This window comes from Alosa sapidissima, chromosome 3 (assembly GCF_018492685.1).
Source record: "Alosa sapidissima isolate fAloSap1 chromosome 3, fAloSap1.pri, whole genome shotgun sequence".
Taxonomy (NCBI): domain Eukaryota; kingdom Metazoa; phylum Chordata; class Actinopteri; order Clupeiformes; family Clupeidae; genus Alosa; species Alosa sapidissima.
The window spans coordinates 26,743,957-26,769,255 of NC_055959.1; the positions used below are offsets into that span (position 1 = coordinate 26,743,957).

At 41.9% G+C, this 25,299-nt stretch overlaps 2 protein-coding genes across 2 annotated transcripts; both read right to left on the bottom strand.

Annotated features, from left to right (window-relative positions):
* Nucleotides 1-31: 31 nt before the first annotated feature.
* Nucleotides 32-9,794, bottom strand: slc35b1 (solute carrier family 35 member B1). The gene is made up of 9 exons (XM_042084904.1): nucleotides 9,212-9,794; nucleotides 5,504-5,607; nucleotides 5,066-5,196; nucleotides 4,604-4,634; nucleotides 3,721-3,881; nucleotides 2,681-2,807; nucleotides 2,032-2,138; nucleotides 1,525-1,678; nucleotides 32-1,383 (listed from the first exon to the last, which is right to left on the bottom strand). Exons 1-9 carry the CDS (start codon nucleotides 9,331-9,333, stop codon nucleotides 1,331-1,333), a joined length of 990 nt encoding a protein of 329 aa, XP_041940838.1. The 5' UTR covers nucleotides 9,334-9,794; the 3' UTR covers nucleotides 32-1,330.
* A 3,801-nt stretch (nucleotides 9,795-13,595) lies between these two features.
* Nucleotides 13,596-25,266, bottom strand: fam117aa (family with sequence similarity 117 member Aa). Its single transcript, XM_042084891.1, has 8 exons — nucleotides 24,690-25,266; nucleotides 23,147-23,289; nucleotides 19,543-19,638; nucleotides 18,123-18,236; nucleotides 17,090-17,206; nucleotides 16,524-16,650; nucleotides 16,151-16,322; nucleotides 13,596-15,889 (listed from the first exon to the last, which is right to left on the bottom strand). Exons 1-8 carry the CDS (start codon nucleotides 24,799-24,801, stop codon nucleotides 15,619-15,621), a joined length of 1,152 nt encoding a protein of 383 aa, XP_041940825.1. The 5' UTR covers nucleotides 24,802-25,266; the 3' UTR covers nucleotides 13,596-15,618.
* Nucleotides 25,267-25,299: the final 33 nt, after the last annotated feature.

Genomic DNA, 25,299 nt, shown 5'->3' on the forward strand with positions numbered 1-25,299 from the left:
AAGTTACATAAAAATTACACAACCACAAGACCCTTGTCCAATCTTGATTTAATGTCAAGAGGGCTTTAGACTTCAGACTGGATGTTGTTGGCAGGTTTGCTTAATGCTTTTGGCAGATATGAGCAAGAATGAAAAAAGTTTAGACATACATGGATTGTATATATACTCCCTTTTCAAAACATGTAGTTCCTCTAAACTGTACTTCTCCAAAAGAGAAAATAATTTATTAATTACTTGGGACATATACATTCTAAATATGGATAGGACATAACCATTAAAAACAGTATAAAAATAATCAAGCAATTCTATCCAGTTTTTCATTTTTATGCAAGTTCAAGGATGTAGACAGACAGAAGCGCAATGACTCAATGCCTTCATATTGAAAGTAAGGACTACAAATAATATTTTTTGTGGCATGAAAGGGCTATATCTTCAAAGAGATGAAAAAAAAAAATCCATCTGGTCAGGTGGCTTACTGCATCCCATGTTTTAAGGGTAATGAAGAGCCACAGTTCACTTTTTCTGTGTGCTTTATGATTCCTGTTTCAAAATACAGGGAATGCAACAGCTATCAGTGAAGACATTTGAGAGATGTATGCAACACCTACAAAGGACAAGGACATATGCCCCCCCCCTTTGACTGATTAGAAAAATGCTACAACAGGTATGACGTTAAGACTAACAGTACAGTTGTGTACGCGTACAGTTCAAGATATTCTCCGATCCCAGTCTATTTGATAGTACTTTAAAAAGTTCCTTTTATACACAACAAATGAACAGTTACATGATGATACATGTGATTTGGTACATTTTCAAGCAAGAGTGGATGAGTCCCTTGCTTGACTGAAGAAGCTAATACAGTGAGGAAGGATGCATGAGACCTGTAGTCTTATACCGGTAGCCATTGCATTGGAACTACATTTTCCCAGATACACCTGGTGGGATCTGGGTTGACCTGGAAGTGGACAGCTTGTCCATGTCACACAAGGGCCGTCGGCACTACACAAATTCAAGAGAGACCATTCGTCTTTAACCGGCCAAATTATTTCAGATGAGATGAATCCTTGCCCAGCACAGGGGCAAAAAAAAGGTGCAGGAAGTGTGGTGAGGGTCCAATGAACCTCACCAGAAACAGATGCCGGACTTATTTTTTGTTTGTGTGTTTGTTTGTTACCATGGAGCATGGCTATGTGTGATCCAGAAGAAGGCAGACAGATTGGATCACTGTCTGTCAGTCCATTGCACATGCTTTCTGTCTTTCTCCATTTCTCCGCGCGCGCGCACACACACACACACACACACACACACACACACCTCCAGCTGACAAGTGTTAGTGCATTGTCTTCTTAGGCACCTTGCCGAATTTTGCATCCAGTCCAAGACCTGCAGGTCAAAAACAAAACATACAGATGTAACAACGCTGCGCCAGAACAACTAGCCACCTCCATAAAATGATAAAAAAGGAACACAGACAGAAACACTTAAAGCCACACAGATAGATGCTTTAAACATTCATTCACTTACCCATGAACACCAAGATGGTTCCAGTCCACTGCATGTTAGACATAACGTTGCCAAACAGCAACACAGAGCCCAGGATGGTGAAGAACTTCCTGGTAGTGGTGATGATGGAGCAGGTCAGGGGTCCAAAGTACACCACAGTCATAAAGATGAAGGTCTGAGGGAAGAGGGTGAAAAGAATGCCATGTGACACCAGCAAGAATAACACACCTCACCAGCCAGATGTCATGATTGATGAATGGTTTAGACTCTATTAGAATAACTGGCTGAAAAATACTTTCTATTTCACTTTATCTGAACTGTATGAAGTGTGTGTGTGTGTGTGTATACACATCATGTGAGCGAATGAGGATGATGTGCATTTTATATGAGCACAAACAGCAAAATATACATGCTGTCAACATGATACAATGTGTGAGAGTCTGGGTCAATAAATTACACACACACACACACACACACACACACACACACACACACACACACACACACACACACACACACACGCCTCACCTGGCCCAGTGCACTTGTAAGTCCAAACAGCATGATGTTATAGATGATACCGGGATAACGATCAGTAAAACCCAGGAAGTCCCAGATCTCACCGGTCCACAGCACCCCTGAGCACAACACACAAAGCGAAAGGGGAAGTGAGGTTTTCACACACAGTTCCTCTACCTAGTCCACCAATTTTCACAATAATCATGTTCCAGGCCAGCCCCTGACTGTATTTCCACCATTATTCTGGGCCATGTTTTTAGTACAGTCACCTCAGCAATTTCCTCTTTCATCACACAATAGACTGAAATGATTAAAAGTCCTGTGGAGCTTTGCTGCCACCTGGTGGTTGCGAGGAGCAATAAATGCTGCCACAATGCAATACAGATATTTAGCCTTAAGCCATGTCGGAAACCAGCAGTTTAGCCGAAATTACTTTTTCCATTAATGTCAAAGCAAAAAAAAAGAGCTGTATGAGATATGTAGCTGTATTAGTGGTATTAAACTTTCAAATACCACCTGTCCTTCAGAACTAGTCTATGTAAAAAATACCCTGCAACATCTATTTCTGAAATCCTATAATATAATAACAAAATCCATACATAAGCCTGTAGCTAGGAAGCTAAACAGCAAAGCAAAGCCAATCACTCCTTAGTTGTCTCACCTAGACCCAGTACCAAGATAGACCACAAGTTGACGTTGAGCATCATGTGATTGGCTCCTGTTTGGAAGCGCGCCCTCATGTGATCCTGGGCCACGCCAGTCAGACCATCCAGGGTCAGGGACAACAGCTGCAGTAGAGAGAGAGCACAGGAAACACAACTACAGTATGCATGTATCCGAATGTTCTGGGTATTTCAATGGCACAGCCACTGTAGTTTATCCTTTCAGTCTGAGGACCTGAATCACTGTTGCGCACTCAGGGTCACAGAGAAGAGCAGTTGTGTCTAGTGTTTCATTTTCACAACCAGCACTTACGAAACTTCAAAGTTGCCCTAAAATACTACTGACGGATGTTCTGTTTGCACTTAATGAATAACCGACTGGGAGTTTTCACGTCCGTACATAAATATGAACTGCTACTTTCATTCGTCTGAAATCTCAAATTATAATAAAGGTCTGACAATCTTCTGTTCACATTCAGTGCGAAAAGAGCACTCCATGGAAGAAATGTCTTGTTTATGGCACAAGAGAGAAAGACTATAAATAAGTAATCTCTCTATTTCAGAGGAATAATACATTACATAAGATCCCAAAGCTCTTTTATCATTGTGAAGAGGCATAACCATCACTGCCTTTGAACATGCTGCTCTGGGGAATTCCTGCGCTTACTGTTTACAGAACAATGATCCCTACGAGAATAAAACAGGGCACTGAGGCAGTGATGCTTCATTTCCAGTTTTAATGGTGATTAGCTCAACATGACTGTGCAACTGGCCAAATCCGCTGTAATTAGCGCGATGCTAAAATCCAGATCGGCCTCACATTTATCTTTGTTTTATCAGTGCAACGAAAAAGCAGCCAAGGAGGTGAATAAGTGTGCTATTTGGGACACTCCCTCAGGGAGTGCAGGGAGATCATTATCACTCATGCCCCTCAGCGTTGTATCAGGTAGCAGCTTTTGAGGGGGATAATTGTGGGGTATTTTGTTTTCTGTGAGACACAGAATCTAAAAGTAGGATCGTAAACAGAGCAACCGCTCACCAGCAGCATCTCTCCAAAGCCGAACACGTGGTCGTCCACAGCTGAGCCCCCCTTGTTGGGCTTGTAGAGAAACAGGGCCACCCCGGTCACTATCAGCACCACGCAGAGGTACTTGGCAAGAGGATACTTCTTCCTTAGGATCGTCACACCCAGGATCATCACTAAAGAAAAAGAGACATAGAGACAGCCGAATGAGCAGTGCGGCCTTATTCCCAATGCAATGCACTGCATATGCAACTAGAACGTCAGTTGACTCAACGTCAGTTAACACATGGAGACGTGTGTTTGCACAGGCTGACATGGCCGTTGGGCCAACATGATAAGCCTGTACTAAATACGCCCATGTGTAGCACTGAGAAAAAAACGTCTCGTGATTCGTCATCTCTGGGGGAACCAGAAATCATGCCCATCTACTGGGAGTCAACAAAGCACAGGACATGTTGATGTCTACAAAAATGTAAAATGAGTTGTTGCTGTGACAGTCTTGGGACACATATGTCTTGGAGCAAATGTTACCAGGCACTAATAATACATGAAAAACTGGAAAAAATATGGATTCCTGTGTGTGTGACGAGGTCATCGGTCACCTCGACTTTGTCTGTCATGTTGGATAACTGCATGGCACAAGAACACACACAGTTCTGGGGAGTACAATCGTGCTTATATCATACACATATAGACACTGACAACATGCCTTGTATTACTGTAATAAACATATGAATGCCTAGTTCCACAAAAGCCTGATTTTGAAAAAATAACTTTTTTTGTGGTACGTATAGTGCTGATGTATGAAGATAATCAGCCTAGCATCCATCATACTCAAGATCAAGAAAAGTAATTTCCTTTACTATTCCACATATTACCACTTGTGATAACCACTTACCTGGGATTGGTTTGCAAGATTTCCCCAACACCTTAAAACATATACATGAAGGGGATAAAGAACAAGGAATGTTTTTATTAGTACATCACTTAAATTTGTACTGTACAGTGTGTTCAAAAACTAAAGTGGAAAGGATCAGGGAAAGAGAACATGTTATGTGGAGTAGGGGGGTGGTTAATTTGAACAATGGGTCAAAAGGGTACTGTGAGAAATCTGTACAGAGTAGACCAAGGGACACTGAAATTCATAATAGCATGGGTTCCAGCATAGATATATATAACTATATGTGATTCACATCCACACTGCACAGGCTTGACTGCAACCACCCTCACAACCAATGCAGGGAATGACTTTTACATGCAGTTTATTAACTGCTCATATTTTGTTTCATTCTTTGACAGCATGTGTGTATATAGACAGACTTAGGTAATCTAAATCATTTAAGGTAAAGACAACACTCACCTGTGTGGGGTAATTCACGTACAGCAGGGCTGAATTGCTGGACACCATGGCGCCCAAGTATGACAGGGAACACGCCCCGTACAGCCAGCTTTTTGTGTGGTCTTGTCTGGAACCCTCAAAGAAATGAATCACTGGGGAGGAGAACAGAGGAGAGGGATGAAAGCGATGAGCAAGTCTCGTGCACAACAGAGCAGGGGAAAGAGGGCCAGAGTAGGAGAATACTGTATTGGAGTTAAAGGAGAAAGAGTAAGGAACATAATGCAGAATTCAGGAAAGTAACATGATGCACTCAATCCACCACTTCTTCAACATATTTGTTTCAATTTTAAAAATAGTATCCCAATCTATTGGCTCGGCATATGGTGTATATAAAAATAAAAAGATAGCTTAGACAATAGCATAGGCACACAGACACAGGTGTCCGGAAAGATCACTTACAGAGTTTGGCAAATGCTGCATTGATGATACACTGGATGAACACTAGTGTGGTGGCATAGCGAAACTTCTCCTTGGACTCTCCCTGGCCATATTCTCCTCGTGTGCTGAAGGGACAATGATATTGTTATGGGGCTGTTAGGAATGAAAAATCCTGGAACAACAAAAAAAAACTAGAAATGTGTGACCTACAGAGTTAGCTGATCCAAGCGCTTGACAATACCTATTTCCGAGAGAAATACCCTTCTGTTGAGCCGCAACTTTGTTGTATCATGTATCTAACTCTGTCTGCTTCTGTACGTGGGGGGGGGGGGGGGGGGGCTGGAATATATAGATATTTTTCCATAATGCCATAATGAAAGTAAGATGAAATGTATAGTTAATTTGTAAAGTGTATTTGCTGCATAACTTGGTTGGTTTGAATGACTGACTGACTGAATTTTGTATATAAAAAATAGTTAAGATTGTCTAAGGTCCATCTGCAGGAGGATAGGTAGGCTATGCACTTTTTTTTTTGTTATAAAATTGATTATGTTTTCTTAGGTTGCTTGTGTTTTGTCTAGTGTTTTGTCGATTTGCATGTTTGTTTGTTGTCGTAAATTGCAGGTCGTTTGCACACCGTACTGAGTTGATCTGATGAGAATGGCCCTTGTAAGTCGCTTTGGATAAAAACATCTGCTAAATGACCTGTACAGGTTTTTTTAACAGTATGGGAAGATTTCAGTGGACTAGTCTATTTCCACACAAATAGGAAGGCTGTGGTTCTATGTCTACTTTCATTTGAATTTATGCATGCGGTCACTTAGTCTCTGCATGTAGTCACGTAGCTGCAAGTTAGAGGAGTTAGAGGCATAGTGACAAGATATAAAGTCTCTTTCACACACACAAATAGGAAGACTGTGGTTCAATGACTGCTTTCATTTTGTCTACTGTATACGGTCACATAGTCTGTGCATGCAGTCACGTAGCTCTGACAGCTAGTTTCATGTCCCATCCTGCAATGGGTTATCAGCTTTGGGTGCAGTGTTGGGAGTAACGAGTTACAAAAGTAATGTAATTACTGTAATATATTGCCTCGCGAAATAGCACAATTAATTTAATGACACATCTAGAGTGGTGCCACGCTAATCTTTTTGATTCTTGATAAAGCATAAATGCTCTTCTAGTGCATGTCAGCTTTGTGCTGTGAACTTGAATTAAAGAGAATGAAGGGATATAAATGTAAAAAAGATGGGGACTTGGACTTAGGTCGCAAAAACAGTGACTTCAGACATGACTTGCGACTCCACTCAAAAGACTTCAGACTTGACTCGGACTCCAGTTTTGAGAATCCTGAACAAGCTGTATTTCATGCAATTATTGCTTTTTTTTATCTAAATGTATTCATGTATTTCTATTTTATTTTATTGCTACATATACTTTGGGAAACGTATAACGAGCGGCATTGCCCCTTTGCCATTATGTGCAACATAACGCATGCGCTATGTGCGCACACTCACAGATATATATAAAAAAAAAGCATTGACCATGGCGACAAGAAGTCCTCCCGGAGTTGTGCCTTTTATCGTTACTTTCAGTTACAATAACTTCGTACACAGAGGAAATATGCAAACAGCTACATGCAAGGTGCGTGGCACCAGGATAAATTAGGCCTATTCAACAATGTCTGATTTCGTCAGGCATCTCCAAACGCACCCAGATAGGTCAGTCACTTAGGCCTAGCATATATCGTCACAGGTGACAAGCTAATCATCGCAAAGTGTTGTGCTAATGCTGGGAACAGGCAGGGATGGGCAAAAATACCTCAGAATGTATTTCTAAATAAAATACCTAATACCCTCATTTTTAATGTATGAAAATAAACTACAAAATACAGTAGGCCTAACCGTATTATGTATCAAAATAAAATACTGTATTTTTGTATTCTTGAATTTCCCCTTGAGGATCAATAAAGTATCTATCTATCTATCTATCTATTTAGAGCCATAAGTGTTGTTGAACACAGCTGTTCTCACATTAGCTGATTGTGATAAACATAAACCATTGTTGCCTAATTACCAATTATTCATTACACCTGTGTGTAGTATCTACTTTTTTTGTGTTTTTCACATATAGTATTTTGCAGTATTTTTAAAATACAAAAATACACACCAATAAAGTATTTTGATACAAAATACAGAGCCCTTTCCTTCAACCCAATAAAATACAAATGACAAAATACTATTTTGCATTTGAAACACATATTACATGTTTCAGAAATACTACCCATCCCTGGGAACAGGCAGATTACATCTTTATAGTTGGCCATATGATGACATACTTAGGTTAATACTGTATTTCACCAGTTAGGGTACCAAAATGGCCAGTAGCTGCACTGTATAGCCTATCTTGACATGTCTTTAAGTTTTGGGTTACAATATACAGGTAGTGGGCTCTCTGTTGATTTTAATGAGTAGGCCTAAGCCTAAAGTTACAGCATTTCTATCACAATTGACCAGACTTTGACCTTTTGTCTTCTTTTAACAAAATTCTGGCTATGATTGTTCTTTGTATTGCATCATGAGCAATCACTGCACCTATTGCATTCTACTGTTGTTAGCCTTAAGTCGAGATCAGTCATTATGTTGTACCACATCACCCTTCATTAGAAGTGCAATGAGCTGCATTGAGCATATAAACTGCATTTAGAATTCCAAATCCATATTTCTAGATATTTTGGTAAAAGTAACTTAAAAGTAATACAATAGTAGTGTAATGCCTTACAATTCAGAGACAGTAATATTATAATGTAATGAATTACTTTGAAATGACAGTAATAAGTAATACATAATATATTACGATTTTGAAGTAACTTGCCCAACACTGTTTGGGTGTATGATTTTTTCATTGATGATCCTCAGTAAATGTCATGCCGAGGTGAGTTTAACAGGTGTCACCATTACCAGTATAGGTCTTTATAGGTTGTATTGTAATATGCTGTAATCAATGAATGTTACCAATTGCTCCCAGACCCCCTAGCATTTTGGGGGGCCCAGATTTATTTTCTGTAATTTTCTAGCAGCACCCCTGTGTGTACATGTAACATAGGCATAATCCTAAAAACACGGGTAACCCCTCAGCCTTATGTACGTATAACCATCATGTCTGACATGCATAATGCCTAGGAGTTACTAAACAGTGACTTTAAAATAACCCGTCATACATTCGACTAACGTTACGGGTCCCTTGCTGGCTACTAGCTATCAGACTATATGTCAAAAGTCACCTGAACGAACACGTGCATTTTACAAGAGAAACCCAGAGTAATGCTTATTTGCAAGGGTACGCAGACATTGTGAAGATGTTATTTTACAGAGAGGTGTACAAAAACTAATTTTATTATTGCTTGTTCGTAACTACTGGTACAAGCAAATGCTAACGTTAGCATTAGCTAAAACCTACAATCATCAACTAACATCGGCCCATCTAATAACGTTGGGTTTTTTGTTAATAGTTTCATGCGCAGAATGTCACTACTGTTAACTACAACAACATAATGTTATTTTAGATTGTTAGCTACACTATCGCTTGGTAAACTGAGCAAGAGAATGAATAAATGTGCCTAATGGTAAGTTCAGACAGCTGGCTCGTTGAGATTCAATGAAACCTGACGTGTCTCCTCTGACTTCTGTTGTGTGAGATTGCTAGCCATGGCGCGCTAATTCAACTTACATTGTTTCTTGGAGTATGCCATAGTAGAAATAACATACAAACACTCCACAAAAACAGACGATGAATCGTAGTCTTTCATTCTGCCATAACGGCGACTTCCCGTCTCCCTTGCCTGTGGCCATGCTGTCGTCTATCAGTGCTGGTATGGACACAGACACCGCTCCGCTCCCCTGGCTCCTCAGACCCACGTCTCGCTCCACTATCCCCGCTGTCACAAGTCCGGAAATGATGATTCCGATAGGCACCCAAAAGGGTAGCCAACAGTCACTATGGATGCGTGTTTATCTCACCGCAGTCTGCTTGCAATTTTCCAATTTTCCTCGTCCTTACAGAAATGTTTTTCTTTTGAACATAAGCTCAGCTAGCTTTGCAGGCCCACTTTTCATGTTAGCTTTTCGTAACAACAAATGTTCTTAGCGTCTTTCTCTTGGCAAAGCGATGTCCTTTGGTATTTATTCTCGTAACAGCATTTTTACTGACAGAATGCCTATAATACTATTCAAACGCAACTTGGAATGTTTTCATCGGGGGGTAAGCGCGTCAGCGATTAGTGGAGATGAAGGACCAAACAACGCAAGGAGCCAGAATGTGCCTGTGGTTTTTGCAGACTGGTATGCAACGTTCCAAAACTGAACACACGCAATGGAACCGTATAATTAAAAATGGCTCATGTAAGGCCTTCTTTGTCTAAAGTCGGGTACGACTCCTATGTGCAGCTAACATTACGTTTGCTTTCAGTTTCTTTTATTCGAGTGATTTAGTGTAGGAACCACATGATGCAAACAAATACAGACTGAATATATAAATGTATTTTGTCTGGGATTGTTCATCATACGAACATTTGTACTTCTAAGCATTTTAACTCATTGTAAAATAAAGTTTGCATTAAATTAACCTAATGTTGAAAACAAATGCACAATAGTTTGCGCTTAAAGTTTTGAAATGGCACTCTCGCCGGACAACTGAAAATATATTAGGGTCTTTCTTTTTAAACTGGCGCTTTTGATTTTTTCGTGTTGGGATGTGGAGAATGTTCATTGGCCCACATCGCACATATATACTTAATCCCAGCGAATGAATGACTAGGGGGCGGTGCTTCTCGTGCGTACACGTGCTTTGGAGGAATGAAAACAACAGAATGGTGTGTAGGCTACTATATCAAATTACACCAATTTGGACATGATGAACACATCACATAGTTGGAAATAGATTAAGCCTGAACGAGGGGAAAACAAGAAAATGTATTAATGGAAAACATATTTTCAATTCCAAGAAAAAGAGTGTTAATGTTCAATGATTTAGTTTCTGCGAAGAACAATAGTTTGTTGTAGGCTACACTGCATTTGTGAAAAGTTTAAGGAGCTAGTTTGAGGATGATGACTTTATAAAATATTCTTTCTTCAAACTTGAGGAAAGTTTAATGTACACACATCAATAATGTGAGCTTCAGTGAGGGCTATTTGAGCAGACTACTTGGCATTTATTTGTATGTTAATATGTACAAATATGCATGTTTAGGCCTATGAGATGAAGGTAGTTGACTGTATATGTTTGAATTCAATAAATGTTTCGTAAATGCAAGGCTACATATAGGCACACACTATAAACAACAGGGTGGTATATACCATCATGATAAATTATGTCTATAGCCCTACCCTGTCCAGACAGATAAGTTATAGCCACAAGCGGTGATCCTCGGGGTCCAAGAACATGGTGTGAACCGCCTCAATTGGGAAAAGGTTGAATGTTTTAACCACTTCAGCAGGTGGAAGAGGACCATTTGAATTTTAGAAATGTTATGGAAGTTTGAACAACAAAATTAATTTTCAAGATAAACCAAACCATGTCAGAAGAACTGAGAAAAACATGTTGCTGCTTCTAGTGACATGGCTGATTTGTTTGAAATTGGATACATAGCTTCTATATGTCATTACGAATGAACTTACACCATTTCATTAAGACTGACACATAAAACAGGTCACTCTTATGCAAATATTGGCAGCTGATTAATCAGTCAGTCTTCAGTCTTGGTGATTCTTGAAATACTGAAAGTGGTGTCAGTTGCAGGACCTCATATGGACAGGTTTTCACAAAAATTGGCATGCATCCAACAAATGAGGTAGTGATGCAGGGCGTCATGTCTCCTGAAAATTGAAAGTTTACATCAAAAAGATATAGGCTAATTAAATGCTAGATTTTGGCTTTAAATATCCTTTACTAGGTGGCGCCACTCCACAAATAAATCATGATGATTTGGGGGAATGTGCCTCCTAGAGGCCAGTTTGCCATTAAAACACTCATTTGGTCACAAACCTATTTTGTAACAGCCATAGAACAACCAACCAGAGGTGGGACCAAGTCACTGTTTGGCAAGTCACAAGTAAGTCCCAAGTCTTCGCAGTCAAGTCCAAGTCAAGTCCCAAGTAAATACAGAGAAGGGCAAGTCGAGTCCAAGTCCAAGTCACATCAAAGCCAAGTCGAGTCCAAGTCCAAGTCCCAATCTTTTTCAAGTCCTGAACAAGTCATCAGGTACTCTTCACTTAATAATGCCATTATTAGACTATCGATCATAATTTTAGCACTTCCATCTAATCCACAGTATTTTTTGTTTATAAATACAGATTAAAATATGTTCAATGTTTCTGTCTTGTAATCTTTTACGACATATGCATGCGCATACCTGTGTAATCTGTAAACGGATAGCTACATAACACTCAGCACAGCTGCAAATATATATATTGTTTTTCCAAATTGCGGAGCCCACTGTAAGGATGAGTAATAATTTGACTGATGGCAGTTCACTGCGCTAGGCCACAGATTTGCCTGCAAACAATTTATTAGGCTGTCTGGCAGTGGCGACTCATAAGGGAAGCCAAGGTCAACACTTTTATATTATTTAAAAGATAATAATGACAGTAATTTTGTTTTAAAGTATTCATTTCTTAAGAAATACTACACATTTGATGCTGTTTATCTCATTTGTAAATGGTGCACTGTCACTTTAAGCCCATTGTGTCACACGTTCTCATAATGATCCTTTTTTTACCAGCTCCGTTCAAATATAGCCTATGGCTAGTCCACAAACTCAAACATTGTTTGTGCCACATGTATAGCACGATATTAACAACGATAAGCATGATATTAAGTTGGCACAAACAGCTTTCATTCCCTTGGAAAGAGAAGCATGTATGACATGATGCTTGCTTGACATTTTCTGTTTGCAATTAAAAGTGAATTATGAGCCTGGTAGCCAGTAGCCACCTAGCTACAGTAGCTGAGTGAAATGTATTTCAATCGGCATATCATGTGCTTCATGTAAATAAATTATTGAATACTTCAAGACTATTAAGTTCCATTACACAAGGCAAAGACAACTCTTCATAATATTCTTGTCCACTTTCCAAATCACAGTGAGTGCAGCTATGTCATAGTGACCTGGATCTCATAGTTTATAACAGTACAGTAGGCTAGTGAGAACCGGATAATTCACAATCTCCTCTAATCTCGTATTTGTTGCCTTCACGATTTCCTTTTATATGTTTCTTATATTTAAAAGAAGATATCAATCATCATCAACAATGACAAGCCAGCTGGAACCTACTCATTTTCTCTCCCTCTCGTGCGTGCTTGGATGCGTTCTCAATTAAATGCAGTAGGCTAGCATAAGTTCAAGTTGGATCTTAATGGAGAGGACTCGAAAAGTATCAACTTTATGTAACATGCTGTTGGTGCTTTTTGACATTAAACGTTCTCTAACAAGAGTGCAAATCAGTTTGCAGTAAAGCTACTAGTGATTGGCTAAATGTTGGTCCTTCCTCTGTCTCTTGGTGCCCTACAGACAGTGCGTAACGCGTGTGGGGGTAGCGGCAGTACTGCCGCTTGTCTCCGCTATTTTTTTTTTTTTTTTTTTTAGTCGCGGGAAAGCGTCTGTGGGGTGACTGGTCCACGATCAGGAAATTTTAGTTTTTGATTCGAGACATGTCAAGTCATCACAAGTCAAAGAGGCAAAGTCCGAGTCAAGTCTCAAGTGAATAGTATTCAAGTCCAAGTCGAGTCGCAAGTCATGCCGAATTTTATCAAGTCAAGTCTGAAGTCATTAAAATCATGACTCGAGTCTGACTCGAGTCCAAGTCATGTGACTCGAGTCCACATGTCTGCAACCAACCATCCCAAGTTTCATGTGGATTGGTCAAGTATGACATTTCCGACCAAAGATGAGGTACCAAAGAGGTAAAAAATAACAATGACCAATAATAATAATACGTTTTATTTTATATAGCACCTTTCAGTGCTATATATCCACTGAAGCTATGTGAGAATGCTACATGACCACCTGCAAACACCTGAGTTAATAATTTCCTCATTCAAAGTCGAAACTTTAAAGTTAGGAGCAACCTTTTATTTTTTGTCAAATTACTAAAATTATTAACACAGCTGAACTCAAGACAGCCTGGACACACATTTCCAATATCTGTAATACATGAAAAATATGCTGTACAGAAACTTGGAAGACAACCTTGAACCACCAATGTGTAAACATTTTGAAGCAAACCACTGATTGTATGGAGAATGCAAAGGATTATTATTTTTTTCTCAAAACATAATCTGAACTATACATCTACAACAGTATATACTTGACTGAAATGTTGCGCTCTGAAGGAACAGTTCAAACTCAAAGGCAATGAACAATAATGAAGGATAAGCTTGCCTTTATATCCAACCATGACTGCACCTTCAAAGGTTCTGTTTTTCAATTGAAGAATGAAAATGGTAGGTTGTGGAAAACTACCACAAGATTAAGTGCTGTTGTTCAACAAACAGAAATATGCATACCCTCTGACCATACAACCTTGTTGTACGCTATACTAAATCTAGATTTGTGAAAAAATATATACAAAAATGTATATTGTATTACAAATGCAAACGCTAAAGTGAGCACTAACAATGACAACTAAGAACAAAATATAAATTCTTACTAGCTTTTCCAACATGGCTATACTTATAACTATGGTCATATTCTTTCATGAGGCAACCATACTGACAAAACGTGCTTAAATAGATTCTTTAGATGCTAAGATAGAAAAGTGTAGCCCTCACACTGAACAGACACCTCTAAAAATGACAAATTGTTTTATGAAATGTCCCTTTCATATTTTTGGTTTTTAAAAACAAATCATCATAAACACCCCATAAAAAATAATAAAAGGCACCAAACAGGTGTGTCTGTAGGCACAATAACCAAAGTTACAGCAGGTGGCCACAGGTTTCACAAAGCAATGCTTACAGTCCTCACAAATGTGTCATCAACTAGGCCAAATCATTTAGGAAAAAACATTTACATTCCAGACAGCATTTTAACAGAATGATCATAGATTAAAAAAAGACTCATACCGCATACTTTTCAACAACTGAAGAGCTTTTGTGGGTTTGATCGGACTGGGTCAGCAGTTTTAATGTGATCCTTTGACTCCTACTACTACTACTACTACGGCCAGTTACTGCTGCTCTGTGTCTTACCTATGACTTTCATAGCTGTGAATTTCACCTCAGAGTTTAGCTTATGGTTACAGGTGAGCAGGGAGGGATACCAGATACACTCAATGGACAGCGAAACCTGACCAAACTCAGCCTTAATAATGAACAACCCTTTCTGAACTAGCCCAGGATGTTCACAATGAAAAAAATATATAAAATACCCAATTCAGCAGGGAGCCGCCCAGCCCATGTATTCTCAGAGGCCAGTCTGCTAGCACTGGAGTTTCATAAGAGGCTTTCACTATAGTTCTGCTTGAATCCCATCACTCCCAGTCTGTGCCGATTCTTGCTGGCAGAGCCATTCCCATCTGCCACCATGAGGTTGGCTGTACCGTTTCATCATAACAGCTTGATTGCACATCATGAGGTCTGGTCTACAGTTCGTTATGTGCCAAAAGGATAATCAGGCCACGTGTACTTTATGTCTTTTACTGTTTCAGAAAAATAACACTCTATTGTAGAAAATGACAAGGGCACATAAATATCTGTTCTTGTATAAATGAAAGAAATGTTACAGTTCTCTCAAATTTGCGAAGATATTAGGAGGAACCAACGTCCAATCTAAAAAGACACAGAAAGGACATGAGGAGTTTGTCCTGAGAAGTATACACCATCTAGTGCTTCAGCACTATGTGGAGAAATCTTCCACATGTATCCACTAGCCATGCTGCTGCTCGTGATCGGTTTTCTAGGTGTAGTCATTGGGGTTTTTTTTATCCTCTGTAAGGTTTGATATATTTTGGAAGCAATAAGTTACAGTATCACCATTCATAGGGGTTTCTATTCAAAAGCTGTGTGGGGGGGAAAAAATATGCCATCTTTCATCCATTGTCCATCAGTCCACTATTGCTCCAGCTGTGGTTAACTCACTGCTACATGGTTGAGCTGGTGGGGTCTTGGAGGGGCCCGCTCAGGTACCCACCCACCACATGCCCCGATGCTGGGCAAGGGGTGGGGCTTTGTCCTGAGCAGCCAGTGACAGGCGAGACGGAGAGGCCGCGGAAGAGCAGGTCCATGGAAGGGAGGAGGGGCTTGAGGAGGCTGACTGGGCAGAAGGCGGAGCCTCCGTGAGGGGTGAAGTTGACTTTGTTGGGGTCGGGGCAAGAGGGGGAGAGGAGGAGGGGCTCCCCCTGAGAGGCGGCTCTGTAGAGAGGGACAGTGAACCAGACCAGTGAGGAGGGAATGGGCAGAGGGAGAGAGAGAGACATTTTGACAAGGTCAAATTCTGATTCGACTACTGAATTAAAATAACATGATGGCCCACTCGCCACTCCCTCAAAACACAGTTCATTTGATTGCACGGTGAGGTGTAATCTATGTGGAACAGTTCTAAATGTCTGTAATCGTGTGTGTGTGTGTGTGTGTGTGTGTGTGTGTGTGTGTGTGTGAGAGTGTGTTACTCACACGGCCTCGTCCCACACGCGCACTCTCTCACAGCCCTCGGGGGGCTCCCTCTGGAAGGCGTAGGTCTTGTTGGGCCGTGGGGAGAAGGAGGGCAGGAGGGAGGAGAGCTGCACCACGTCAGGCGGCGGTGAGGGAGAAGGCGAGGGGCACAGGGTGCCACACACCACCATGTCTGAGAGAAAAAAAAAATAATAATAAAAATTCATAGATATTGTATTGCCCACTAAAGACAGTTGCCATCAACGCATTTGCCACAGCAAGTCAATGAGGAGCTTCAAGTCCAGCCTGAAAAACACTCTAAGTTCACAAACACTGTGAACCACATAAATGTTAATTGTAAACATCTCAATGCAACAGCTCTATTCTCACTCACCGGGGTCAGTCATTGGACAGGGGGAGTGGGAGGGAGAGAGCTGGGCAGGAGAGGGGTCGCTCTGAGGGCCACTGCTGCACCGCTGGGATGGGACAGGGGCCCGGTGGCCATCTGGGACGTCCAGAATCTAGCAGGAAGGAGGGAGGGAGGGAGGGAGGGAGATCGTACACACAGAGTCACACAGAGAGCCACTCAACTCTCCTTGGTTGGTTTACTCAGACGGTTCTAATGCCACACTGGTAAAAGCGGAGCAATAATGTTGCACATCTTGCAAATGGGTTGACAACTGTATCCCAGATCGCACCTTGTTTGGCATGTGAGAACCATCCCGAAGAGCTCGAAAGGTTACAGCGGGCAGAGACGAGAGAGAAGCTAGTGATATCCAAATACGGCTATTAAGTCACAGGGTAGTATAAGGGACACGTTTGGTGGTAAAGCGAGACAGCGCACAACTACTGCCTGTCTAGAAAGCATGAGAGTCTGCAACAACAGCACGATCAAGCACGCGAGTCTGCAACAACAAGCGTACTCCTTCAAGTGTACAGTGTGAGTGTCTTTAAGCTCACCTGGTGTTGTTCTTCTGGCGCCTCAGACACAAACACTCCCTCCAACTCCAGGTTGAGCCCCTCCACACTCCTCCTGAGTCGTGGGGCCAGGCGGTTCAATGGGGTCAGTGGAACGGTCTGTACGGAGGGGGGAGACGGCACAGGCATGAACAAATAGTTTAGTCTGTATTTATGTGAGTGTATGCACATACAACTGCAACAGGACATCTGGGTAATTGGATGCATGTCTGAGCCCAATGTATTTGTGTTTGAAATTCCTGCTTGTGATACAAGAAAAGCAACAGTTAATGAATGGTTACTTGTAATACCAGTCATGTTTTATGTTTATAAATTTATGTTTATAGTTCTTAGCGGTCACTACAGAGTAAAGTTCTTAGCTGATACTAATAATGAGGAATCACAGGCAACAAGAGTGGTGACTGTGAGCTCTTAGTGTTGATGGACAACAAGAGTGGTGACTGTGAGCTCTTAGTGTTGATGGAAGGCCCACACAGCAGGTGCTCTTTAGAGGGCTGCAGTGAGCGAGAGGGGACGTACAAACGGTTTGTGGAATAAACACGGAAAGGTGTTCAGAAGGGTCCAGCAAGTCTCCTGTAGGCCAGCGTGAGGGATCTGAATGTAATTCCAGCTAACAATGCACTACAATAGTCCAGTTTGGAAAGAGCCATGGCCTGTACAAGCAGTTGTGTGGCATTTCTTAGATAAGGTCTGATCTTCCCAATATTGTATAGGGTAAACCGACATGACTTGTGACTGAGACTACATGCTCAGAGAAATTTAGTTTTAATAATATACAAGTGCATATAGTGTCTGTGTGCGTGTGTATGCGGCTACGCACACACAATTGTATCTGTGACGGTATGTGAATAAGTGAGATGTCAGGACTGTGACAGAAGGTCCTAAGAAAAGCCAGGCCATTTTTAAATCTGTTGCTGGGCTAATCAACGCAACTGCAGTTAAGTCATACCACAAGAATACACTCCCTCTCACACACTCACACACACACACACACACACACACACTGTGGGCATACCTGTGTGGCTCCAGGGGCATGGGTGCCAGGGAGTGGGTGGGAGGGCCTTTCACTGCTTCCCGCTGGAGGGGCGGGCCTAAAGCGCTTCTGTAACGAATGGCGTAGCTTGGCTACCTACAGGCGACAGGGGAGGCCAATCCGTGAGAAAGCAGGAGCACGGCAGAAAAGAGGTGCCACCCAACAACAGCTAACAGCTCCACTCTGGCCGGTGGGCCAATACCTCTTTTCCACAGCCATGTTGCAGTCATTCCAGTCATACTGTACGCGTTCATGCCAAGTAGAGCTTATCTCCCTGCAGTTGAGGGCTAGGTGGGGATTCCCAAGATGGTCTACTCTACATAACACCAGGGCCACTAGATACATCATGCAAATAGGAACTATAAATCTAGTCTTAACTTCACTTTGTTTTTTTAATCGTCTCCTTGCTTGGTCACTTTTCTAACTGTTTGAGAAGGTCTGTCCTGTCTGTATTAGCAAACTGCAACAAGAGGCTCGCTGTTATAATGGATTTCATGTTGTTCATATTGTTAATGTCTACATTTGGTAACAATGGTAGCAACATACTGTATATCCAAATGGTACAACATAAGATTAAAACAGCAGTGAAAACATCACAAGCTTGGCTTGCACCTGGCTATTACTCCTCACTGGTAGCCCGACAAACAGAGTAAAATTTCTAAACACAGCATAAAAGGCTTGCTGATGTATATAAACAATACAGTCATTAATGCAGTCATTATTCAGTATTCAGAAAACACTACCGCCAGAACAGAACACACTGCCAGAGCCCTCTAATCTCCAAATGAGATTTATTCATGATCCTCCAGTCAAAAAGCCTTTAAGCAAGTACAAATATGTCCCCAAGGAGGACCTGCAGTTACTGGACCTGTTACAGTTGTGCTCATAGGTTTACATACCCTGTACATACATGCACATGCTAAAGTTGACTTAAAAAAAGGAATAAAAAAAAAAAAAAATTCTTTTAGATATTGATCTTAATGCCTTAATTAAAAACATGAGGAAAAAATCCAACCTTAAGTACACCAATTTTCTTTGTGAATGTAAATAAATGTAAATCGTAAATAAATAAATATTCTTGCTTAAAATACAGGAGCCATAAATATAAATACCCCCATGTTAAATTCCCAAAGAGGCAGGCAGATTTTTATGTTTAAAGGCCAGTTCATGGATCCAGGATAGTATGCATCCTAATAAAGTTCCCTTGGCCTTTAGAATTAAAATAGCCCCACATCATCATATACCCTTCACCATATGTCACGATTGGCATAGGGTACTTTTCATAAGATCATCTCTCAATGCAAATCAAACCAGCTATTAGGCTAACTGAAATAAAACCATGCCAATCTCCAGGTAGCCAGTAGGACAAGCCAGTAGGAGGAGCGCGAGGAGAGGCACTCACCTCCCTCAGGTGCTCTGCGCTGCCCCAGGATGCTGAGCGTTTATGGCCCCCACCTCCTCTTCTCCCTCTGCCCTCCTCAGCCCAGGAACTGGGAGTCTGGGGAGAGATGGAGACAGAGAGTGAGTGACAGAGAAAGAAAAAGGAGGGAGACAGAGAGACAGAAAAGGAAGTGGAATGATTTAGGTAATGTGCAGTCCTACAGACACCAGTAGATATGTGGTTCCTCACGGCTGAGTAAATCTACATGATGGATGAAACAAAGATCATATTATGTACTACATACATACATACAAACAAAGGTCATGTAAGTTCAGAGTTCAGACTCAGAAGGTCGTGCCATGTTTTCTGTATACACACAGCAGACCAGCTGGTTTTACCAAAGGCTTTTTGTACACTTTTTGTTCCAGTTTTAAACATATTAACAAAACAACATGCATCATTAGAAATGACAAAATAGATTTTGAATTTGTGAACTTCAGATGCATGACCTGAGCTTTTCAGATGAATAACATCAGTGTTTCCAAACAGATTTGGTTTGACAGTAAATTGGAAATGTTCAAATTGCTAGACAGCTCAAAGCCTACTTCGACTTCTTAACACAAAATAGAGGCTAGGCTACTGATCAATATATAGATGAATATGAAGACACCTGGTTTTCGGCAAACAAGACAACTTTTAAAGGAACAGTTAGTTGTTTTTCCCCTAATCTCTCTAATGAGAAATGGCCCCAAGACGTCATATGTGAATTTAGGACAAAAGTAACACAGTTTTGCAAAAACAACCACTCACACCTGTTTCACAAGCACAGCTGTGTCAAGACTCGCATAAACACGATACTGATCACGATATGCCTGCTGCCTTTTTTCACAACTCACACACGGGCATAAACACACACACACGCACGCACGCACGCACGCACGCAAGCACGCAAGCACTGTTAAATTCATTCATGCATTTAAAGGGGCAATACACTCCACTAACCTTCTGAAAGGTTAGCTAAGTAGCCATAGTCAAAAAGACAGGGACAGGAAGAGAAAGGTGTAGGTAGGTGTAGGTGTGTGTGTTGTAAAGACAAAGAAAAAAAAAAAAAAAAAGAGTAGACACCACAGACATACCGACATGATCAGTTCTCTACCCACAGGCCCTCCCCCAACACCGATAGGAACCAACTGGAAGAGGTTTTTCCGGAACAGGGGGTCCCCGCTGCCTGTTGCCCAGACCAGGCGTTTGCTTCTCCAGCCCTGTATGTAGCCGGTCACACACTCCTAAACATTCTCAGGTAGTGAGTCAGTGTCCCAGTCCTTCCTCACAGTCCAACAGACAGGAGGTTGCTCAACAGAACAGTAGATGATGCCAATTGCAGAAGCCTTCTTCCTCCTCTTCTCTACTCCTCATGAGGCATTCAGACCAGATCTTCAGTCCGTCCTGTTTCACAGAATCTTCAGTCTGCTCCACAGGTGTCCTGGGTCTTCTCCCCAGAGTCCAATCACATATGGACCAGCTGTGGCCAAGTCCATGCCGGCAATAGAAAATTAAAAAAAGAGAACACCCCAACTCCTCTCCTCTCCTCTCCTTCTCTCCTTCTCTCCCTCCCTCCCTCCCTCCCTCCTTTCTCTCTCCCCTGCCCGTTCCGCCTGCTGAAGTGTCCAGTCAGAAATGCCGTGAGGTGCTGAATAGTGAGGTCATGAATTGCCGGGGCAGTCGTAAATTTGACACGTACATTAACATGACAAATACAAGCGCTCACTGCACACCATCCTCAACACATCTCCACCCACTAGCTTCACCTACAGCATGCTAGAGAAACTGAAGGAGTGAGCCATGATGCCCCCCTCCCTGACTGTACTGGGTATGAGATTGTACACCATCATACACCCCCCACCCCCCCCCCAGGATCACGGGACGCGTTCCTATAAACAGCCATGTACTCCTCGTCCCAGGAGACAGGCGACGCGAGGGGGATCAGGGTAACGTTTCACTCAGTGCTCCCCCCGCGGGGTGTGAATGTGTGTCTGTGTGTAACAGAGACTACATGTTTGTGTGTATGTGTGGATCTGTGCAAGAAATAGAGCCTGTGTGTGTGTGTGTGTGTGTGTGTGTGGGGGGGGGGGGGTCAAGACAATGGCATGTAGAGAGGGTGGCCGGACAGTAGAGAATGTGTCTGGGTGATGTGCAGTGCATTACACAAGCAGACGCTTTTGTGTGGCGTGTGGGGACCGAGTGACAGGACGCTTGGAGCAGAGGCGGGGAGGGTGGAAGCAGGGGTGGGGGTATAGACTGGCTGAGGGTTAGATGCGGGTTAAGCTAGGGCTGAGTAGGGTGGGGTGGGGTGAAGAAGAATTTGGGAGGTCACAACGAACAAAACAAAACCGTCTCCCCGTTTGGCAGCTTTCCAAGTATGCCTCTCTGCTCTGCTGCCACTGCTGCTGCTGCTGCTGCTGCTGGTTCTCTCTCAGAAGCACCTGCAGAGCAAACTGCAGACACACTCCACAAAACCTCACGCTCCACTCCCATCACCTCTTTAAAAACAAATAAAACAGCCACTCGGAGCCACAGGCTTTTCACATGTACCAGTTTCAAAGAGACCCTCATCTGCTGCAGATGCCATGTTGGAGCCATAGCTGCCATGATGGGGCAGAAAATGGCTGCTTTGTCACTGGCATTTCAGTTTTACACTAGTATGCAGATTGGGGCTTTCCCTTCCAAGGACTGGTAAACACACTTGGATGAAGGCTCGGTGAACATGATATATAATTTGTGTCGAAAAATAGAACATTTATCAAGGACCAGTAGTCATACTCAAAACATCATACTCCAAACAGTGCTGAGAGCCCTTACTGTGCTACACACAGCTTTGGATAAAATATCCAAATAAATAACATTAGCATGAAGTAGTATTTAGCCTTCCAGAATACTAGCTGTGTGCTGCAAGTCACATTTTAAGTTTTGCGGTGGATATTGATGACTAATTGCTAAACTAATAGCTAATTCATAGTAGAAAAAGTCCAGTGTTGAGTGTCGTTTGAATAAAAGTCTTGCAAGCCTAAAAGCTGGAACAGGCAGCAAAAGAAATGTAAGGAGCTACAGTACATTAAAAGTAACATAAAACCACACATGCTATCTGACTTAATAGTACACCAGATACTGCCCTTGTGCATGAAGAAAAAATCTCAATATTTGATACCTATCTAGGCATCCTTTTCCCCTCTACACTGTCAATTGTAAAGACGTCCATTAGCTCGTACCTTGGAGTCCAAACAGGTAAGCTAGAAGGACGTGGATGCATGTCTCAAAAACACCACTGCAAAGTTATCGTCTACATTTACAGAACCATTCCCACCCAGTATCCATTTTACCTCTGACTAATTACCCACCCAATATTCATTCCACCTCTGACATGTATAATGTCATTTGAGTCCTGGTATGGAGGAACAGTCAGTGCTCTGTGTCTGCTCGTCTTCAGATATTGTGAAAGAAACCTTTGTGGTAGTAAAGATGTGTGGGTCTTGCTATCAGGGGCAACTCTGCTGGTATTTGTCAGGGCAACAAAGGAGGTACCTGGCCAGCACCAAAGCAGGCCATTGAGTTTGGTTATTAGGCTGACCTGTGTAGCCTTGTCGTTGACACTGCCAACATGCAGGCCCTCGGGCTCCTTTGGCCACTGGCCTTGGAGGTAGGGGGCCACCAGTGCGTCCAGAGACAGTGTCCGGCGGAGGGAGGGCTTCGGGGGCCTGGCCTTGTTCCGGTCTGTTGGAAGGAAGAGAGAGAGAGAGAAATAAGTGAACTGCAGGCTGCAAACAACAGTAGCATAGTCCGTTCATAAAAGTAATCCTTTATCTATATGTAATCTTCTCTCATTAAACTGCTTTAATCATTTTCCTTTAATCACGCAAATGTTACATGAACATTCCTACAGCAATCTGAACATTCTCTGTGTCGCCATTCAGGACAAAGACACAACTGGAAAGACAATGACCTTTAACCTCTCCCTTATGTGGTTTGGGGGTCCTATAGTCCAGGTAGTGCTGTTAATAGCTCGGGAGTTGCTGGCAGGTGGAACTTTTCCATGTGACGGTCAACAGGGGTGGGCTAAGTTACTCAACACCAAGCAAATGCTTCTGTTTTCCATTTCCAGCCCCCAACCCCACACACACACACAATCACCACCACTAACACCCCGTCCCTTTCTGTCATGCCACAAAACAAGACATAAAAATAAACCCAGTAGCTCTGAGCATGGGGTTACGAAGTGGCGGACGTCACTGAACAGTCAGTGAGGTGATCCGGTGGGTCAAGGGAACAAAACAGAGGTGGCCTTGACTCCCAACCTCACACTCAGTGGGTGGCACATGCTGCAGTGGTCAGGAGGTCAATCTCAACTATGTGAGAAATGCGCAAGCATCCAGGTCAGACGTGGAGTGCTTTTGGCACTTTGGTTTTGTTTCGCTTTTGTTGGACTCAAAAAAAAAAATCCATTGCAAACATCATTACAATGTTTGCAAATGCTTATAAATTCATACGAGCATAAAAAAAATATTGTAGTCCAAATGGCTAGGAGTCTGTCAGCAACTGAGATATACTGGGAATTGCATTAACCATGCAGGTCAGCATCAGAAATGTGCAAATGTGGATCTGTTCTTGGCAGACATTATGTGGAAACTACTGATTAGCAGTTCAAAGATTTGGTGTCATTGAGGGTCGGACAGAGGGTAATATTGGGTCACTTTTGTGTGATGAATGTAAACTGTACAACTGTAACGATCCATGACATCATTATTTCCACAACCACTGTCAAAATCTCTGTTTTATATTAAATCATAAACTACCCCAAACAACTGTACAATTCTACATTGGTGGACACACATACACAAAGATCCCCACTTGGTTCCTGGGTGGGGGGTGGATGGTTTAGAGTAGACCAAACATTGTAGTAAAACTAGTTTGTTGATTCGCAATGAAGCACATGCATCCCTCTGCTCTACACAGACAGACACACACACTTATCATTTATCAATTTCTTACATAAACACTTTCCATATCAACTTGGAGGCCCTCAAGCATAATTGCTCTGATTAATTCAAAATAAAGGAAATGAAACAGATTTCTGAACGTGTCTAGTTGTTTTAATGAATACTACATTTTTTTACCTGCATCTTTGGACTGTGGTAGAACTTTGTTGTGGAGCTGGAAAGGAATTGTGGCACGAAGAGGCTGCAGACCAGGGTTTCCTCCCCGCACCATTCCGTTTCTACACGACATTCCAAGTGGAGTAAGTAAAGCCGTCGACTAAGTTCCACGTAAAATTTAGAAGGTAGTAAAGTACCTTCTGGGCTCAAGTGTTCATTTGTGAAGTGACAAGCTTTTACGCCATCTGTTTAATCATTTCTATTATTTTCTGTTCAACGAGATTCTATCATTGACTAGATCAGCTTACAAACTTGAGGGCTAACGCCAGCTTGGCTAAGTAACTAGCTTTAGAGCTAAGTTAGCCAACTTCTTTGTGATAGTATTAGCGAGATTTTCACTACGTTTCACTTGTGAGGAAGACCCAGTTGTAAAAATACGAATGTCTGCAAAAATAACTATGAAAATCCCGATTGATATACTCAATCAGTTTCGAAATCAGTTACATTCTAAGGAAGACATCTCACCACTGTAACGTGGGGATAGTTCCAATACTACAAACTCTAAACTGACAACAGTTAGCCAGTCTACACATACACATACATACTCGTGTCCAATTTTCTTACAACTGGG

What these genes read in the sequence shown, in the direction of transcription:
- slc35b1 (XM_042084904.1), bottom strand. Translation starts at nt 9,333, where the DNA reads ATGGCCACAGGCAAGGGAGACGGGAAGTCGCCGTTATGGCAGAATGAA. An exon ending in ATCTTGCAAACCAATCCCAG is followed by an intron (nt 3,882 to 4,603) that starts GTAAGTGGTTAT and finishes CTTTTTCTTTAG; the next exon opens with TGATGATCCTGGGTGTGACG. An exon ending in GCTTTGGAGAGATGCTGCTG is followed by an intron (nt 2,808 to 3,720) that starts GTGAGCGGTTGC and finishes TCTCTACTGCAG; the next exon opens with CTGTTGTCCCTGACCCTGGA.
- fam117aa (XM_042084891.1), bottom strand. Translation starts at nt 24,801, where the DNA reads ATGTCGTGTAGAAACGGAATGGTGCGGGGAGGAAACCCTGGTCTGCAG. An exon ending in GCGCAGAGCACCTGAGGGAG is followed by an intron (nt 18,237 to 19,542) that starts GTGAGTGCCTCT and finishes TGTCGCCTGTAG; the next exon opens with GTAGCCAAGCTACGCCATTC. An exon ending in CGCGTGTGGGACGAGGCCGT is followed by an intron (nt 15,890 to 16,150) that starts GTGAGTAACACA and finishes CCCTCTCTACAG; the next exon opens with AGCCGCCTCTCAGGGGGAGC.